Source organism: Drosophila busckii, chromosome 2L (genome assembly GCF_011750605.1).
Source record: "Drosophila busckii strain San Diego stock center, stock number 13000-0081.31 chromosome 2L, ASM1175060v1, whole genome shotgun sequence".
Taxonomy (NCBI): domain Eukaryota; kingdom Metazoa; phylum Arthropoda; class Insecta; order Diptera; family Drosophilidae; genus Drosophila; species Drosophila busckii.
The window spans coordinates 15,780,673-15,801,425 of record NC_046604.1 but is presented as its reverse complement, the minus strand read 5'-3'; the positions used below and the strand labels follow the sequence as shown (position 1 = coordinate 15,801,425).

General features: G+C 35.8%; 3 protein-coding genes and 1 long non-coding RNA gene across 20 annotated transcripts in view; 3 read left to right on the top strand and 1 right to left on the bottom strand.

The window, feature by feature from the left end:
• Positions 1-20: 20 nt before the first annotated feature.
• Positions 21-2,583, top strand: LOC117135051. Its single transcript, XM_033294941.1, has 3 exons — positions 21-218; positions 1,713-1,815; positions 1,877-2,583. Exons 1-3 carry the CDS (start codon positions 21-23, stop codon positions 2,581-2,583), a joined length of 1,008 nt encoding a protein of 335 aa, XP_033150832.1.
• Positions 2,584-4,877: 2,294 nt separating this feature from the next.
• The window catches only part of LOC108607432 (sodium bicarbonate cotransporter 3), a 26,552-nt gene continuing 10,676 nt past the window's right edge, over positions 4,878-20,753 (top strand). For 14 of the 16 annotated variants that reach the window (XM_017998263.1, XM_017998255.1, XM_017998257.1 and 11 more), the window contains exon 1: positions 20,260-20,363. In XM_017998263.1, the coding sequence (XP_017853752.1) occupies positions 20,270-20,363 (94 nt within the window). In that variant the 5' untranslated portion in view covers positions 20,260-20,269. Of the gene's footprint in view, positions 5,082-18,421; positions 18,711-20,259; positions 20,364-20,753 lie in introns of those variants that run through there. The other 2 variants (XM_017998250.2, XM_017998248.2) reach the window with 2 other exon arrangements.
• LOC108607438 overlaps positions 8,909-20,753 on the bottom strand; it is a 25,206-nt gene continuing 13,361 nt past the window's right edge. The window contains exons 2-3 of the long non-coding RNA XR_001915502.2: positions 17,124-17,394; positions 8,909-9,094 (exon numbers count right to left, since the gene is read on the bottom strand). This is a non-coding gene — a long non-coding RNA (uncharacterized LOC108607438). The remainder of the gene's footprint in view (positions 9,095-17,123; positions 17,395-20,753) is intronic.
• LOC108607435 (trypsin-1) lies at positions 13,888-15,150 on the top strand. 2 transcript variants are annotated; one of them, XM_017998266.2, is made up of 3 exons: positions 13,888-14,263; positions 14,323-14,587; positions 14,646-15,150. In XM_017998266.2, exons 1-3 carry the CDS (start codon positions 13,893-13,895, stop codon positions 15,003-15,005), a joined length of 996 nt encoding a protein of 331 aa, XP_017853755.1. In that variant the 5' UTR covers positions 13,888-13,892; the 3' UTR covers positions 15,006-15,150. The 2 variants fall into 2 exon arrangements, with proteins under 2 accessions (XP_017853755.1, XP_033150986.1); XM_033295095.1 differs by having other exon boundaries at positions 13,888-14,267.

Sequence of the window (20,753 nt, the reverse complement as noted above, 5' to 3'; positions counted from 1 at the left end):
GCAGTCAACGTGCCACGCCCATGCGCTTTGCCAGCTCTGTGGGCTGTGATGATAGCCGCAGTTTGTCTGCGGAGTCGCCGGAGCAGCTTTACGATGATGATTTCAATGAGAGTCCGGAGTGCGGCGACTTTGGCTGTGATGAGGCGTTCGAGCCAAAGCCAAAGTTGCAGCCTTGCTTGCAACCGCTGCAGCAGCAACACTTGCAACATCCTTGTTTCGTGCGCGTTTATGTGCTGCGCGAGCCTTTGTTGCAACAAGATCCTTGCGCCAATTTTACGCTTACAACGCGCAGCAGCAGCAGCAACAATCCCAGCAGCCCAAGCAATCCAATCAGTCCTAGCAGCAACAGCAGCCCAGACAAGCTTAACAGCAACAGCAATCCTCGACTTAACAGCAGCACAACTCCCAGCAGCAACATCACTGCTAGCAGCAGCACCAGTACCACTAAAAAACCCAAACCCAAACCCCGCTGCAAGCCCAAGACGCGCAAAATTAAACTCAAGCCCAAGCAAAGGCAACACAGCAGCAACAGCACAACAACAACATCTACCACAACAACAACAGCTATGCCTACAACCATAAGCAACACCACTGCAACAACAACAACTGTTGCTGACAGCACTACAACAGCAACTACCAGCGACAGCAACAGCACCACTGAAATTGCTGAAACTAGCACAGAGCTAGCAACAACAACTAACAGCTCAGCAGCAACCACTACTACAACTAGCAGCAACAGCACCGAGCTACCACCAACCACCACTACAGTCATCTATAGCTATCAACAACAGCTCAAATCCCTGCGCGCTCAGCAACGTCGCAGCAGAAAGCGCAACAAAAAGCCCAAAGCCAAACTTGATGGCGTTGCTCGACCAAGCGAAATGGTTGCTGAGCTGCTGGCAGCACCGGAAGACAGCAGCGCAGCAGCAACAATCACAACAATAGCAACATTTGCTGATGACGAAACAACAACAGACTGTGCAGCGGAAGAAGAAGAAACAACAACAACAGCGTTTACAACAGAAACGGAAAATAGCTTAAGCAGCGCTGCTAAAGCAACAACTACAGGTAGGTGGCGCCACCAGCAATAACAAAAGCAAATTCACTATGAGACGCTGTACAAAAAATGCACAGCAGTCTATTAGTTCAGTTTAAAGCAAAAAAGTAAAGCTAAAAAAATATTTAACACTTGTGCAAATAACTAATATTGAAAATTTTAAACTCCAATTGAACTGAAAATTATTTCAAAATTCACTTAATTTCACTAATTAATTTGTGTTTTTTTTTAAAGCATTTTTACTGCACTTGCAACTTAATTTTCGCCCACAAATATTTGCAGCAGTCTATTGGCTAAGCTCGATTTTAACAGTTTAGCTCACAATCTTATTTAATTTTTTATACTTTCAAACAAAATTTACATTTACTTTCATCCTAAGTTGAGCTGCAAGTTTTGATTCCAAAATTTTTTTTTGATTTTATTTTATATTTTTGCATTAATTTTTTAAATTTCAAAACTATATAATTTTCGTTTTCTAAATCCCTTGGGCCCTTTTAGAATTCATTTGTTCAATTTTAATTAAATGAACTGCATAATTTTCATTTCAAAATTTCATTCTCTATGCCAAAAATTTGTAAATTAATTTTTTTGTTATGAAGTCGACTTGTAATTTAATCTTCAGCTATTATTTGCTTCCTTATTGTTTACTTTAGAGTCCGAAGACTGCGAAGACGAGGACGATATGGATTATGAGGCTACTAATCAACAAGATACAAATCTTTGCCCACACTTTACAGCGCCCGAAGAGACAGGACCAGGTAAGTCACACAGTCTGTATTAAAAAACTTTTGCTAACAACCAAACTTTGCTTATCGACAGCAAATCTGAGACGCTCGTCTCACACACCCACGCGTTACCGCAAGCCGATGAAGAACTATGTGGAGCCGATACTATATGAGGGGAACTTTGGTAAGCCAAGACAGCGACAGGAGCGTCCAGCACAACGCGATTACTTTGTGAGCAACAAGCAAATAATGCCCAGACCCAGACCCAAATATAGAGAGAGAGTGCCGCCTTCGATATATGTGAACAATATAGTGCGTGGATTAAAGTGCAACGATGAGATTGGAGGTGAACAGCCGGCGAGACTAAATGCGCCAGCTAAACGCTATAGAGTGGGCAAGGATGGGCGACGCTATTGGTTGGTGCGAAGACCAGCAGGCGGCAGAGCAGCTGGAGACGGCGGCTACATGCAGCCGCACATGCCACGACCACGCCCACGAGCACGTCAACAAGCGCACTACAGTGAAAACTCTGGCGAGGATGTGAGCGACAGCATGGAGCAGGACAATGAGCAGTACTTTGATGATGGCAGCGCTTTGCCTTGGCTGCGACAACAGCAAACAGCTCAGCTGGATCCCTGTCAAGTGGAGCAGGAGCAGCTGGACAGGCAGCTGGAGCGACAGCGCGTTAGAGAAGGCGCTAGAGCAATCGCTAGTGCCGAACGTCTAAGCGAGCGCGAGCGACTGCGCGACAGAGACAACGAATCGCTTGTGGACTATGCTCCAGCTCATTTCTTTACATAAATAAATTTATATTATTAAACTTAAGTTAAGCACCCAGTATTATAATAAACAATTGCACACAATTAACTAAAATCAGCAGCAGCAGCAGCCGCTGCCCAATCAATTGAACAACTTCAAAGCGTTGAACTTTTATTTGTAAACTTTGCTGGTCAATTTGCTCGAGCCACGCGCCGCTAATAAACTGTCCTTGAGTCTATAATTGTCTTGTTCTATTACAGACTTAGGCAAATGTAATCAACGCACATTTCTCTTTACTTTTTATTTTCGGGCGCTTAATGATATATACTTAGAAAATTGTTGTACCTAGCGCAATAGCAAAGCCTTTAACCAATGTAATCAGTATGACCAAAAGGATAATGAAGCAATTGATATTTAAATTTGGAACACTAGGCGCATAAATTATGAATTTCAATGTGGCTGAAACCTGCAGTTTATCAATAATGAAATGGAAATTTAAGCAAGTTATAATGACAGGGTTAGAAATTTGTGGATTTAGTCTAGCAATATTAATATAAAGTTATATATATAAAAAAAAAATAATACTGAACGCCAGAATGTAGTAAAAATGAATTTAATAATGTAAGCAATGCGATTGATTGATTATGCTTAATTAAATATATAATAACTAAGCCTTTTAATGTTTTTAAACTTTCAATTAATAAATTTCATATTGAAACTCGTAGCAATATACACATAAATCAAATAAAAATAAATTTTTTATAGCATTGTAGTATGCACATTATCAAGAACACACTGTACTCAGTGAAGTTCATATATATAAACAGCAACACTTTGTTGCTAAATAATTATTAACTAAACAACGACACTTTGTTAAGTAATATGATCCATTGGGAACATAACGGGCGCTATTGACCGCGTCTAGCATTGATTATGCACCTGACCGCTCAATACTATATATGGCCGTACCCCCTACTTATGTAATATACATAATTACATAAGACCGCCGACTGACTTCAACTTTTAATTAATAAGGAAATACAGTCAGAAAAATAAGATGTTGATGTGAGAAGAAGAACTATTCTGTGTCTACATCATTAATTTAGCATAGAAAATCGATGTAGTAATTGATAAAATTATAGTTTTAATAAAAAATATGTTCAAATTGTTTAAAGTTTAATAAATGCAGAAAGGAAAAAGTATAAAATTAATAATTTGTAATGTATTAAACAAGTTAGCAAAAATAGTAAGTCACAATTGTTATTTTTTAATGTAAAAGTTCAAATAATTAGAGGCAATTTGACACTTCAAACTAGGAGAGGGCGGCGCGGGCGGGCGCGTGCGTGTTGGCTTCTTAAGTGGGTGAGTAACACTTCACCACAACGAACACTATTGTTGCAATTCTGTTCTACGGCAGGTTGTAAATGTTTTAAAAACTCACTCACAAAGTTTACCGAAAGGAAAGTTTAGATTAACGAAGTCGTCATACCCTAGGGAGTCCACACAATAAAGGCTAGACAACACACTTGCCGGCGAGGGGGGCGAGTGCAGTACTTCCACGCGCGGCCAGCGTGCCGTTAGGCGACACAACCGCCTGGACTTCAAATGCAAACCGCCCAGCCGACGCACGCCCCAACGACCACACCCCGGCCTGTGTAGCCAACTCAACCACACACACTCTGCAGCGGGGCACGTCGTAAAAGTTGAGCGCACTGGGCCCTCTGTGGGGGTGGCGTGACGCGAGGTCGCACGGGGGAGCGACGAAGAGGGGAGGGCAGCAAGACCGCAGAGAGATGATGCAGATGGGCGCGGGCGGGGGTCACAATGTATGCGCTGCGACAAAAACCACACACACGCGCACGCATCCACGCCTGCTCAGTGACTCCGGCCACCACACACCACAGCGAAAGAAAGAAGAGACCCCAGCACAGCATTGTGTCTGGCGACTGGCGCGGTGTGGTGTCGAGAACGACGCCGCAGCCCCATCTCAACTCTCACTGTGTCACCCGATTTCAGATCTCTCTGGCGTTGGCACAGTGCGGACGTGTTTTTTTGCTTGTGTGTTTTGGGGGCATGGTCAGCTGTTTGGGGCGCAAAGTCTGCACACGGAAAACTCAAAGCGTTTGAAGTTTGAAGAAAAACAAGAAAATCAATTAATTAAGCCAGAGCCAAACGTTAAAGTAAACGTATAAAATATTGCAACATAGCCAATTATTTAAAATATTAAGTGTTACTATAAGAGTGTTAATAAATTGTTTAAAATAACTTCCCATATCTGCAGTGCATTTAAAACTTAGCAAAATCTATAGCCAAATCTATTTGTTTATATTAAAAGTGTCAAAGCTAAAGCCAAAATCAATAAAATACTGCCCGTAAATCTTTGAAACCACCGTTAATATCCTTGACTAAGGACACACACACGCATTTAAAGTACAAACAGAGCTTAAAGCAGCAGCCAAACAAACTTCAGCAAAACAGGCAACTAACTGGGTCAGTTAGACTCAACTCCAGTCACCACCACCCCTCAACTCTCAACTCGGGTAAGTCCTTACAGCATTAACTTATTCTAGCCTGGCTGGATCAACTAACTTTTCAGTGCGTTTCTGTCTCATTTTGCTAGTTGAATTGCAATTTTGTCTAATCTGCATATTATGTAAAACTTGCTTAAGGTATTGCCTTTGATAGCATTCTAGGAATTTTCTGCTTGTACTACGTTGCGGCTACTTGTTATGCTTTGGTTTTTTCAGCCACCCTCAGTTACATAGAAATTGTGAGCATTTTCCCTTTTAGCACTGATAAGAGTTTCTCTTCATACTCCATACACACAATTTGAGCAGCAGCAGCAAAGTGACTTTAGTTGCTAAGCTCATAGAAACTGAACAAAATATAATTAGCTTTGATGCTAAGCTGTATTTAGCTTGTCAGAGACTTCTTTATATATAAAATATAGTTAGTAATGTAATTTGACATTTAAGAAAGTTTTAGCAAACAATAATTTGCTTACAAATACTTAAGTCATATAATAATTAAATTTGTGCGCCAATTTATGTTCGTTTAAATGTTTGTACTGTCAGCATAAATAATTTATATATATTTTTTCATAAGTAAAGTTGCTGCTTTGATTTCTTAACAAAATAATTAAATATTCTGTTACATGTTGAGTCATAAATATTTTTTATACAAAGCAATTAACGAATGTAACGTTATGTAGCTTAAATATATGAATTAGTAGAATAAATTGAGCAAAAATCGATTTTTAAAGTTATGTACTTTAGTTTTAATTATATTACTTGCTATTCCCTAAATATAAATCTTTTTTTTTTATGTATGTAAACATTTTGTAGAAGAAATAAGAATCGATTTGATATGAAACCATTTTTTAAAGAAATATTTGTATAATTATAACTATTCCACAATTAAATAATTATATATGTTAGAATAATTATAAAAATATATAAATATTTAAATAAAACAGTGTATACCTTATACTTTTTGCTCATCATTGTAAATCAAGATCTAGATAAAATTCTGATTTAACTAAAATCATTTGCATAAAAATGTCTGCACTTCCTTTTGCGACAAGATTCAATTTCTGATTTCACATTATTTACAGAGCGTGCCCCACCCACTCCCTCAGACTGCTCAGTCTGTAGGGTAGACAAGTCAATAAGCATGTCATTGGGTCAGGCTGCTATGGCTGTGGTTTATCTCATTGGGTCTCTTGCTGAGACTTTCGAGTAGCAACTGCCATTGGCGCCGCAGTCTAGAGTAATGAGTCGCAATTTGGCAACAAGACAAATCAAGTTAATGGCAACTGGCCACAAGATATTTGCTAATTTATTACCCAGCATGTGTCAAAAGTTTGTTTGTGACTTGTTGGCAATACAAGTAGTTTGCATATAAAGATGCGAGAGCAAATTAGTGAAGATGAACTAAGCTTTTGATTTAAAAGTTAAGAAGTTTAATTAGAAATTTACTTAAGAGTTGCACTTAATGTTTGATTAATTGTCAAATTTATTAAAAAAAAGTTTAAATACTTGTTTAACTTTTCAACACTTAACCCTCAAGCGCAAAGTTCTCAACTCACGCTAGTTACGCAAACATAACTCAAAGTTAGTCAAACAAACTGAGCTGAGCTTTTGTTAACGCCAAAGCAAATAGGCCAAGTTTCTAGTTAAACTTTAGTAGCTATTAAATACACACACACACACACACATACTTGTGTTAAATTGACACTCAGTTCAATTGAGACATGCAACCCTCAAAAGCATCGAGCCTGGAACCGGCAAGGACGAACACATATGTCAACGCCGAATGTTTTTATACTAATCGATGGTTATTTTTACCGCGGCCTGAAAGCCAAACTGACAGCTCCATCCCCCCGCCCCTACCCTTCTCTATCAATCAGCCAAGTGAATGTGTGAGTGGCTGCCCCTAGTGACTGCCCGAAGTGCTGCGCATTACGAATTTATGTTGGTAATTGGTATTGTGGCTGAATTTCGATTCATTTTTAGAGTGCCGCCATACACTCAAAATATGTTTCGAGAGCTTAAGGCGCCGGCTCTGCCTCAAAAAGTTAAATGCTCTGCATTACTTGTGTAATTATAATTAGCTTAAGGTTGTGTGTGTGTGTGTGTAATTAGACTACGTATAAGGCATGTCAAGTGACAGCAGCTACCTGAGAACAGTCGCCTTGCTGCTTATGCTAACCTGCTTAGAGAATTTCAGCAGACTTAAGGAGACGACGCTGTGAGAAAATATTCAACGAAGTGTAAAGTGAAAATGTCTTACTTAGTCATTTGTATGCTACTCAATTTTACGATATACAGTCGGATATATGTTAAGCTACAATAAAGATATTATGATGAGCTACAATAGTATAGTAGTTATTGTAGTCTGAATATTTAATTAATTACAATATTGATTTTACGATATTCAGTCCTGCGATATTATGCTGAGCCACAATACAGAAATTTAATAAAAATTGCTGTAGTTGTCGTAGTCAGCATATGTAATATATGTATATCTAAAAAGATGTGCAGTTTACGGTATTAATTTTACGATATACAGCCCTGAGTAACAATAACAAATTAAAAAATAATTATCAGTGATTTTAGTCTAAGTATATTTTCAATACCTAAAACAATATTCAGTCTTACGATATTCACTCTTACGTTATTCATCTCAACGCTATTTTGGTTGACTGAGCTCGTATAACAGTAGAATTTAATATTAAAATAAGTTGCTTAATTTATAGTAGTTTTGTTTTATGGAATCTGATTACGATATTTGAACGAAAATTCTACATATGTCGTGATCATAGAGAGTAAGTCATTTAGTAATGCAATGATAAGTATTATTTTGTACGTCTAAAATATAAATTACATATATATAGATGCTTACATACGATATTAGCTTAAGCGATATCAGCACAAAATGGGATGAGCGCGCAACAATATAGATGGATTATAAAAATTTAGATATTGTATACTGAATATATTTATCTAAAAAGATATTTAGTGTTACCATAGTCATTTTTACGATATTCAGTCTTACAATATTGTGCTGTGCAATAGTAAACAATTTAAAAAAATTTATAAATATATATAATAGCCAAAACACACATTCAGTCTTACGATATTCAGTTTTACGCTAGTCAGTCCTATAGCTTGCATTTTTACGATATTCAGTCTTGCAATTACACTAATGAAAAGACAACAAAGTAGTTATTGTAATATAAATATTTATAAATTTAATGTATGTCGCCAACATTAAATTTAAAAGCAATTCATACCAACTAAATATCTAATCAAAGCGTAAGCTTAAGCTTAGACGCAATGCAATTGACTTAAAGTTAGCGAATAGCGCATTTTAAGCTATAGACAGGTGTGCAGCTGAATGAAGGCCTGGCACAGATTGCCTTGCATCCTTGGCTATTTATAGAGAGAGACACAGTTGGGGCATGCCGCTTAATGGGCTCGACTGTCGCATGAGTGCGCGCGCCTCGTTTGCCTACTCACATTTTATCGCATTTTTTTATACTGAGCGCAGCGCGTTGCATAAATTTATATAGCCTGATATGCACTGAGCGAAAATGTGCAACTTTTTGTTGCAGTGCACAATATTTCATAAGCTGCAGTTAGGTCTTAATCCAAAGCTGACAATGTTAAATTGCCTAACATGTTGTATTTGTTTTTCTTTCGCTCTCTCTCCGCTTCTCTTTTGCCCATTTCGCAACACTTTGACCTTAACGTTAGTTAGTTAGCCGGCATGTAAACCTCATAGGCCTGGCTTACTGTTCTTTACAGCCAATACTCAAAATCAATACATTTTCCTTTCATTTGCTGATAGTTTCATTTTTTCTGCGCACATGGCGAAAATTGAAAATTTACACTTGACACTCACCCCACAGCGCTTCTCGCTTTATCAGCGCCCTTGGGCCAATCAGTTTTTCACATTCGCACGTTTCACACAGGGCCAGGCCTATAAGCCACTGCACGTGGTTGGTTTCATTGCAGAGCAGTTTTCCCCCATATCCGTCTCTCTCTCCTCTCTGAAAAGCGGAAAAATGCGAAACCAAAATGTCAATTTAAATATTGTATGCCACACACACACACTTGGGACTATGTAGTGCACACTATTCCCATAGAAAGTATTTAAATGTTCGCGTTATGAAAAGGCAAAGGCAAAAGGCTCGCATCCCAATGTGCGTAAATTATATTTGCCGAGAGCTCTGCGAGATAAGCGAGTGCGCATAAATAATGTGCGACAACTCAATTTACATATGAAAACTATTTTTTGTAGTATTGTTTTTACGCTTTCTATATATATAATGTATAGGCCCTGGTAGAGTGAATCGAACGTAGTTCCGTAGCGTCGTCAGTGATAGAAAAAAATATAAAAAATAATCTAATGACTGTTTGCTTTCATATCAATAAAGAAAAAATAAAACAAGTGCAATACTGAATTTTAAATCAAATGCATACAAAACTTTTTTGGTTTACCAAGTTGAGCGTTAGACAAATTTAAAAGAAAAAATGTTGCATTAGTTTTTGTAAAATTTAATAAGTATTTTGCATAAATATTTAATTATTGAAGCTTTGCTATTCTTAATTGAACATCTAGCTGTTGAAATTCTAAATTTGAAGTGTTTGCCGTATGAAAATAAAATATTCTTAATTCTAAATTAAAAATCAAGCTGCTGAAATTTAAAACTTGTAATTGTTAAATTTTCAGCAAACTTTGCATACAGCCTTGTGTTATTTTTAAAAATTCTAGATGTCCAAGCCCAGAGTTTCTCCACATACAAATTAAGAATTCGACTGTGTTTAAAATCGTTCAATAAATTTAACAGTATAAAATTCTTAATAAGCCCTTGCCCAAACATTTGCAGTTACCTCGCTTGTCAGCTTGCATATCCAAACTTAAACTTAATTTAAATTATAAATTTTTTTACGCAGCTGTCAGTTGAACTTGCCATTAATAAATATTAAAGTGCAAATGCATTTATGAAATATAATTACTTATCAGCAGCTTTTCAGCTATAATTAATGTAAATAAAGCGCGCGTTTATTTTATGCTTAAGTGCGCTTTAGCATTGAATGGGGAGAAGTGACCTTGCCACATTGAATGCAACAAATTTTAAGTTTTCCAACGCGAGTGAGAGAAAAATTTGTACAACGCGTGCAAATTTAATTAAATTGTCAAGCACTGACAGCAAAATCAACACGAAACGTGCACACGCCACAAATAATAAACATAGTTGGGGGCAGGATTCTATAGAACGTTAGCGGAGTGAGAGAGAGAGGGGGGAGAGTGTTGAGTGTAAGAAAATTTGTTATGCGCTTATGATAACATTTTGAAGTGTAGAAAAGCCGCATAAAAAAAAATGCATTGATGCAAGACGAAGAGCATTGAGGAGTTAAGAGCGGCCCAGAGAGCGAGTGCAGGCAAAGAGAAAGCATAACAGAGAAATTGAGAGAGTGCAATGTGTGCGTGTTTTGCTGCTGCTGGAACAGCTGATGCGATTGATGCAGCGCCGGCGTGAATAGAATACAACTCTAGAACCGAAGCTACGTAGTTTTAACCCGGCCGGATTTTTAGTCTGGCGCGCGACTCAATGCGTTGCGGTTAATACGCGTAGTGCAGCATAAAATAATTAAAAAAAAAAAACATCTTATTAAACAACTAGTAGCTTCGTTCGCTAGCCTTAAAGCTTTCGCTCACGTTTTAAACTCCTTTGCGCGAGTGCCATTGTCCTTTGTGTCTGTCGCTGTTGCGCTATCGCTGCAAGTCAATAACCTGCTCGCAACGCTTTGTTAGCTACCAAACAACACTTGGCCAGACTTTTTTTTTTTCAAAGACATGCCGCAGCAGCAACAGCCGCAAGTTAACAAAATTCAAGCCAAATGCAGATTGCCTCAGTTGATAACGCACGACTGCAGCAGGTAAACAAATATATATGCATATATACAAATAAACATTTTTATTTGACTCTTAATTTGTGCACTGACATTTAAAAATTCTGGCAATTAAATAAAAGTGTTCTTGGTAACGCTGCGTATGTGTAATTTAATTCACTGACAAGCAGCACAATAAACGAAATGCAAATTAAGTTTTAAGCTTTAGAGTGAACCTACAAAATATTAAATGCGTAAAAATTTAAATAATAATTATAATTAAATGTGCAAAAAAATAATAAAATAAAAAAAAATTATATAGAATTGCAATCAATTGTTTTTTATAATGATGATTATAGCTAAATAAATAATTATGAACATAGAAAAATAAAAATTAAAAAATAAAATTTTATAATTATGATTATGCATTAAAATATTATTTCGATTTTAGATTTTAACAAAAAAAAATTCTAATATATTTTATTAAATTATTTTAGTAAATTAGTAAACTCTAAATTTGTATATAAAATTAAATAGTTAAGAAAAGCTTTCAAAGGCAATTTGCTGAGTTCCTTTGTAGTCTCCAAATATTTATAATGCGTATTGCAGTCTAATCAAAAATAACTACAGCTCAACTATTATTTGCGCATATACTAAGTATAAGCTAAAAATGCATATACTTAAGGCCTTTTAAAAATAACCTGTAAACACAATAGATTTACCATAATTGAGATAGAGAGACGACTTATGACGACTATATGGGGCTTTGAAAAGTGCCCTCAATTAGCTGACAATAGCAACTTCCGCGACACGCACTAGCTTAACTAGAAAGCCACTTGCACTTAAAGGCAGGGCGTGGGCGGTGGGCGGTGGTAGGGCGTGAGTAGAAAATAATTTATTATTAGCTGCAAGTTGATGTCACGAAACTTGTAAGTTGCTTATTAAATGTTGATTAAGCTGTAACTGCAGCTCATTTTTGGTAGACAATTCTTTTAGCTTTAGCTATTCGGCATTTGTAGCTAAGGCTTACTTTCTGTTTTGTTTGGATTTGTTATTGTCGCTAGTAGTGGGTCAACAACATGGCAAGTGCAGTTGCGGTTTCTTTTCTTTTTGTTGTCTGGCAGATTTTGCTAGGATATGCATGCGCTCTCTCGCTCAGTTGCACGCGTGCTCTCTCTCTCTCTCTCTCTGTCTTTCTCTCATTTTGTGCTCTTGCTTTTGTAGCTACCCTAGTTGGCATTTCTGTTTTGCTTGCCTCATTCAACATGCGGGGACATTGATCCCATTTCTGCAAACGCCTTAGCGCCCATTGAGTGGGGGCCCCCCCATCCAATCTTCTACTCAAGGCTTATGTATGTCATTTCCGACTGACTTGCCTCAAGCCTTTAGTCTCTGCAATTGCATTTACTTTTGCGATTTGTTTATCAACAAATTAACTACAACTAGCAGCCAAAAATTAATATTAGGCTGTCAATAGTTTGGCAGTTAAACGCATTTTTGTTGTCCTTGACGCCTCTCCCAGCTCTTTAGACAATAAAAAAAATAAAATGGGCGCCTCAAGCATGACATCAGCATATCGCATTTTTTTAGCACGATTTAATTCTGAAGGTCAAATTGCGAGTGTGTAATAACTCAGCTTAATTAAACATCTAAGCAATATTTAGTTGAATTTATAATACAATATTAATAATTAGCGTATTACTGCATTTCTAAAATACTGAAACCCCTTTTCCAATATATGAAACCCTCTTCTTGTATTTGAGACCCTATTTTTATGCTTTACATACCACATTGCTGCCTGGAAATTATAATTGCTGCATTTATAATAATAATATGAAAAAATATTGACACACTTTTCCTAACTCTACAAATGAAGCTTTATATACAGGGGTTCCTCAGAAATTTCCTTTACCTTTAGTCTGAAATCCATAGAAGCCAAATTGTGATATCCAAATCTCCTAAATCGCCAGTACATCCGAAATACTTAAGGGTCGTTGCTGGCTCACCGGCTCGTTTAGCGAGAACAGACCAAACTCAGGAGATGGAAGTTAGGAATATAATTGTCCATCCACTTCATTCTATAGGAAAACATGATATTGCCATACTAAGACTAGTGGAAAACCTTCAAATTGATAATGATTTTATTGGCGTAATGAATATAATGGATAAACCGTCAAAGGCGGGGCTCCCATGCACTACAGCAGGCTGGGGTATAATTTTTGAGTCATGCTTATTAATTCATATACTCATATATGATTCTGCTAAAATTATGCCTTACATCGTTTCAATTAATCAAAATTCTTCAGTTTGAGTGGCATGGAATTAAAGCCAAATCAAAAATGCCGCAACCATAAACTTCGCTTAGTGGACCAGTTTGATCCGACGACAAACTGGTTAGCCCAGCACCATATCTTCATTAATAACTGTTAAAAACATATTAACACTCTTAGCAAATCAGAAATAAATTCGTTAACAAAAAAAAAAAAAAATCAACACATCCATAAAACCATTCAGAAATCATCAGATAACCACATCAATTGGCTAAAAACAGTTTTCGTATCGCCAATAGGCTGAAGTGGCTACCACCATTGACGTGCCTGACCAATCTATAGACTTCAGATAGACATCGGGTGCTAAGAAGTGTGTCACGTTCATTAAATCATTTAGTTACCAACTTAATGTGACGTAAAGCTTTGATAGTCGACATTAAATGTTTGTTTCAACTAATGCAAGTTGTTGACAATTCAAAGGGTTGCCAAACTGATTCAACATTAATGAAACTTCAGAAGTTATTTTAAAAGTTTTTGTAATTCAGTAAAACTTTAGATTACAAATGGCATTAGCTCGAATCTGATTTTAAATTCAAATGAAACTTTATGTTTAAAAACAAGCAAACATTTGAAAAGCTTTCAGTATATATATTACATATTTATAATATCATCAACTTACAAAATGACTACAAGAAAATTTATTGTTTTACTTTTCTTCATATTGCACTGCAATGAGAAAAGCGTCATGTCCAATACCGTCGAGCAGCCCTCTAGCCGTCTAAGAAACATTTTCAAAATTCAGAAAGAAAACAAATTCAACAGCTACAGAGCTCGCGTGAAATCAATGCGAAATCGAAAGGACGATAATGATGAGGGATTTCATTTTTTAGTGACCGGTGGTTATCGACCTGAGGTCAATGAGCTTGCTAAATATGTTGTGTCGATTCGTACTCCTGCAGAAATGTACTTTGGGGATTCTCACATCTGTGGTGGAACGATAATTTCAAGGGACACTATTTTGACTGCAGCACATTGTTTATACGATCGCAAAGAGTTTGTATAGACGTTTTTCTAGTTATATAATATTATAATTGAGTGGTCTGTTTTATTAGAAAGGTTCAACGTAACCCGAAATATTTAACGGTAGTTGCCGGCACACCGGGTCGTTTGTTAAAAACAGACCAAACTCAAGAGATGGAAGTTAGGATTATAATTTGCCATCCACGTTATTCTAGGCAAAAACATGATGTTGCCCTATTAAAACTAGTCGGAAAGCTTCAAATTGATAATGAATTTGTTGGCATAATGAATATAACCGGTAAACCGCCAAAGGCGGGGCTTCCATGCACTACGGCAGGCTGGGGTGCATTATTTAAGGTACGCTTATTTATACATATACTCATATATATTTCTGCTATCATTCATATTATAACAGGATGGACCCCTGCCGGATATTATTACTAACGGTGACGTACAGATTCAAGCAATGTCAAAGTGTAGAGAGAATGAGGATGCCCGCAGGTTAATGAGTGTAGGAATGATATGCGCTGGTAATCCCCATAATCGTGAAATTGACGCCTGCAATGGTGATTCGGGTGGTCCACTGATTTGCGAGAATAAGTTGGTTGGGATTGTCTCTTGGGGTGTAGGTTGTGGCCGTAAGGATTCGTATGGCTTTTACACCGATGTGTACTATTACAAAAAATTTATCGATGATAATGCTGCAACTCAAGCAAAAGTCATGCAATGCTGGTACTATCTACTGCTAGTTCTGTTGGCTATATGTCTGCTCTAAATAGAGTTCGATGTTTATGCCTTGCAGTGATAAAATTCAATTCAAGCCAAATCAAACTGATCAAACTAATTCAAAATTAAAGATTATACGTTCAAGAACTAAATCAGCTTAGAAGTTTTTATAACTAAATAAAACTTTCGATTCTCATTACAAGTTAAATGAAACTCAAGACAAGATAATTTAAAACGAATAAGTTTATTCTTTCAGAGAATACCCCAACTCAGAATATTTGAGTGCATTGTATTTTAAAATATTGTTGACTGACTGAGGCATGTTGGCATCTCGGACTCGGTAATGTGCCAAGGTTAACAGCTTACAAGACGCACTAACTGAAAAAATGGGTTTGCTACAATCAGTTCTAACCAAAATACGCAGACAGTGGTAGCCAATTGTTAACAATATGAGCCATAAACAAGTTATCAAGTGCTAATTGCTGTGCTAACCAAATACATTTCTATAAATGACCAACAAAAATCAAAAATAAGGCTGCCAGCTGTTTGGGTTACAAAAGGTTGCAGCAGCAGCAGCAGCAGCGGTTTGATTTGTAATTAAAAAATATGAAAAATAAAAAAGAAAAAAATACAAGTCAAGCACAGTGTCTGCCTAAAGTCTGAGGTCTCGCTGCCTGTCAGCTTTGTCAGCTTGCTGGTTGGTTGTTATTGTAGCAAGAGTGATTTTAAAACTTGTCGCGGTTGACGCTTTCCAGTTTAAGCCGGTGTAAGCAGTTGGCCTGCACTTTGCCGTGCCTGCCTGCTTGCCTGGCCTGGCCTGATTGCTTTGTTTTGTTGGCTACGGCTTGTTGCAAATTAAATTTATATAAATACACATAAACTATAAAAACAATACACGCACACTTACGCACGCATTTCTTATAGATTTCCTCAAGTTTTAGCCAAGCCAAACAGCTGTTTTCCGATTCAGAGCGGTAATGCTCATTATCATGCTTATATCACTCCACACATACATATGTATATGTATTCAAATATATGCGCATATCGCTCGCTTAAATTCCGTTAGTAGCTGATACTATATAGGCTGAAAAACTGTCGCAAAGAGCGCGCCAGAGCGAGAGAGAGAAGTAAACCGCAGAGCACAACAAACGTGCGTGCTAAGTATAAACAAATTCAGTTTTTTTTATACATATGTTTGCTTTCTTCGCTATTAACTTTCAGTTTTGTTTGTAGTATTTAGTAGATACCAGTTCGATGCGGTAGTTTCGGTTGTCTCGTAAGCCAAATTATATGCCTAAGATGCTGCCTATTGAGAAATGTAATTCGAATGCAAATCAAATTCAAAACCTTTATCGCTTAATTCAATCTTTTTGTTCAGTTTAGAGCAGTTAATCTATAAATAATGTTATGAGTTCTTAAAACGAAAAAAAGTGTGTTTAATGTATTTTAATTTATGTCGGTTTTTTGGGAATTACAAACACACAAACAATTTCCTTTCACTAATGATTTTAAAACTCATTATGTATGCAAATAAAACAAAAGCCAGGGCTGCAAATGCAGTCAATAAATTTTGTTTGGGTTCAGTAAACTTTTAGAAATGTTTACAAAAATATTTTGAAAATGCTTTAAAATTTATGCATGAAAATTCTGAAATCAGGGCTGCTATTTGCGAAATAACAATTCAGTAAACTTATAAAATTTAAAAAATATGCAATATACCTCACTAAGTAGTTCAAAAATACCAAAAGCGCAACATATATTTATTGAAATAAACATAAATCATGTCAATAAAAATACATTAAAACATGGGAAAATATACACACTCTTCTATAAATATTTTGTACACTATGAATGAACTCAAAGCAGTGTTATTTTTAATATATTCAAAACATATGCTGCTTGATTTTGCATTTTGTAGCCCTGGCTTAAACTGCGTTGTTGGCTTCAAATTTTGTGCGTGTTTTTTAACGTATTATAATTTTGGTATACTGCCCTATAATTATTATAATTTCCAAGAGCTACTTTAGTAGCAAAATAATAACAACATTATTATACTACAATTTTTAATATTCCACAAATGCTTGTGCGCATAACAATGAGTGCGCTAATTGTTGGCAGAGCATTTAACAAATATAAATATAAATATAAATAAGAGATATTTACTTACTTGGGTGATATATAATTATATATGTTGACATATGTAGTTGTTGCTGTCTGTTTCAATGAAACAATAATTTTCACATTGACCGTGCCAAAGTTGCGGGAGCCTCGCCTTTATTACCAATTCTTTATTTGATTTCTCCTGTGTGTGTGTGTGTCGCTTTGTCTCTCGCTCTTGCTCTTTCTCTTTCTTTGGCTCTCTATGTTGTTCTCTGTTGCTTTTAGTGTAGAGCAGTTGTAACCGGTTCGCGTAATATCAATGAATGCAATCACAGGCGCTGAAAACAAAACAACAACAAATGCAAAAATTAAAACAACTATATGAAATATTAATGTATTGTATGTGTGTGTGTGTGTGTGTGTGTGCGTGTGTGTGTCTGTGTAGTTGTAAACTAAGTAAACAGTTTGTAAAACAAAAAAAAAAGAATTACTGATAAGCGGACCGGGCCGACGCTGCTGCTGCTGATCGCCGCACGAGAAACTTAGCGTAGCAGCGATAAGAATGCAAACGGCGAATATCGATAAAGTAAACAAAGAAAAACTGACGTTTTAAAACACATTTCTGTAAGCGAAGGAGAGAGCAGAGAAGTCGAGAGCAGCGGCAGCATAGTGGGATTATTTAACTGCATTCTCGCTCTCACACACGCCAAGCACAAGTGCTAAAGCTCTTCCCACCTGTCGCACACTCTCTTTGCGGCGCGCACATTGGTTCAAGGCGTATTTGCATTAGATTGAAATCTTTTGAGCTTATAAAATAAATTATATATAAAATGAATATTATATATAGCATATATACTATATATTTTGTGAGTATTTTAGTTTATGTTGAATTGTTAAATACTAAAATAAAATATTTACAGCAAAATTTATATAATAAAAAACAAATCAAATAATATAAAACTAAGTACTACTATTTTGCATATATTTTATTTTTGTTATTATTATATAATAACATTATAATAAGCAAAAATAAACTACATTAAATAATAATAATAAAAAAAGCTAAAAAAAAAATACTCATAAAATTATAGCAATATCAATTTTTTAAAATAAATACCCATTAAATAATATAAACTACAATGCCTATAAATAGATTTATGCTTAAAAATCAATCAAAATCAATTCAAATTTAATTATGATAAGCGTTTTTACTAATCAGTTGCTTATTCACACCTTTTGTTCTATGCTTGTACCACTGTGCGCAGTCGACGCATTGCTGCTGGCGCTAATCGGAGCAGCAACAGCGGGTTAAGCGACAGAAAACAAATAATAAAAATTTGCTTCGCGTTTGAAGATCGGCCAGTTAGTATAGTTAGTCTGCATTCGTCCGGGCTCCCATCGAGTCGATAGAACGGCGCAATCAACGCTAATACGAATACACGAATCTTACGCGCATTCAACTTACGATTGTTGTTAACAGCCTACGGCGGCGTGTGCGAGTGGCTGTGATAAAAACAAAACAATACTGAAAGCAGCTCAATCGATTGATCGCCAACGATTGCAGCAGTTGTGGGGACAAGTGTTTTTTATTGTTAGTCTCTAAGCCTGCAGATAAAAGACACAAACTAATGACTGATAGAACAGAAAGCGAATCGTAAGTAATAAAGCGTGTGCCGCAAGTGTTTAAAACAAATAAATTATAACAAATCACCTTGAGCTGACAGTTTATGATGCCAAAAGTCACAACCAAAAACAAGAGATCAACGATAAGACAAAAAGTGCAAAGAAAATATTTAAACAAAGATTTTTTAAAAGAAAAGAAAAGCCTAATCTACAATTATTTACAAATGCTTAGTTTGTTTATAATAAAATGAGTCATTTAATATTGTTATTGCTCATTGATATGGATTTGCAATCAGAAGGAACGAACCAAGCTTATTTTAGTATGGCCAAGATCGACCCAGTTTATACCGGCCCGGCACAGATTGAAGCTTGGCGAGCTTTTCTACACACACTCCTAGCCCCTAGATAAGAATGCTAGAGAGATTATGTATGTAGACTAGCTGTCTTGCCTACATATACTTAGACTACATAATAATAATAAAAAACAATACAAATTTACAGCCTGCTAGACAAGTTCGTGATCCCTTTTTTTCCATTTACAAACTTTCCCATTTGTTGTATAATTTTGTGGGTAATACAACTAATATTTTAATTAGTTCGTTATAGATTTTTGTATTAGTTTTAATTAGGCATTAGAATTTGTTTAGCATTTGTTAGCTAATATATGTCAATAGCACGTGTATTTGCAGTCGCATATTTTATTTGTTTAATTGATATACATAGTGCAAACAATAAATAACAACAATGAGCACTAATGTGTCATAAAATATGTATTTAGCAGTATCAGTTTCATTATATCAATGAGTTGAATGGAAAATTATTTCAAAGCAAGTGTTGCAAATTCCACAGACAAAAAAAATTAATTAGGAAACTTAGCATTTATTTAATTGTGTAAATATAAAAACTAAACTTTAAAGTCTATGAATGTAAAATAGCGTAGAGCTCACAGTCCAAAAATAAAGCTAAAAAAAATCTATATTGCAATTTATTTTTAAAACACGCACATTTAAAAAAATGTCGACTAAAAAACTTTAACCTTAGTTACGCTCGACTAAAAAATAAATCAAGCCAGAAAAAATTGTAAAAAATTTACAAACCAAATAAATCGCCTTCAAACGCAAGCTTTGTGACTTGCTCATACTATAATGCCAGCTGATTCGCATATATGCATAATTTATTGCCTTGCTAAATGCAACTGTTGACCAAAGCTCACAGAATATTAAAAAAAAAAGCAGCAAATATAAATCGCAAGCTGTCTGCGCCTTATCGCGTGTGAAATCGAATCCAAAACAAAATATAAATAATGCCGCAGTATAATGTATCAAATGTGAATATATAACATAACAAATTGTCAGGCGTGACAGTTTGTATGTTTTAATTTTTTTTTTTTTTCGAAATCTAATGAGTAGCCACCAAACTTGCGCTATATTGTCTTACTTTTTGTTGTTGTTTACATATATTTGCATTCATAATGTATTTTTAATGGTGCAGAGTTTAATCTACGTGCTCTTGAATTTTGTTTGCGTGTTAATTATGCAATTAGTGATTAAAAAGTTATTTCAACTTGCAATTTTTTACAGACCCTGGAATATGAATTCCTCAAGCGGTGACGATGAGGCGCCCAAGGATCCGCGCACAGGCGGTGAGGACTTTACACAGCAATTTACCGAAAACGATTTCGAAGGTAAGTGCTTATTATAATGTATACTGTGCGTATGCGCAATATTAGTTTGAGTGCCTAATAGAAATTAGCAGAAATTATAAAACTATTGCGACAGGTTTTTATTTTTTTTTTTTGTTGAAATGTGAGCAGAGGGCAAGCGTCATTTATTTATGGCGTGCTAATTGCACAAAATTGAATATGACTGCAGTAAAAATGCATTAAGAGCTCTCAGCAACACAATTTAAACGCTTAGTAAATATTTATTTTCATTTTTTAATGCTTAACAACATTGTGGTAATTAATTTTACAGTTTTTCGAAAGCAACAATAGCTATTGATGAATCGTATATGCAATATTTATTGCTTTGTTATGATTATTATTTGTTTAGAAAATACTTTTAAATGCAAGTTG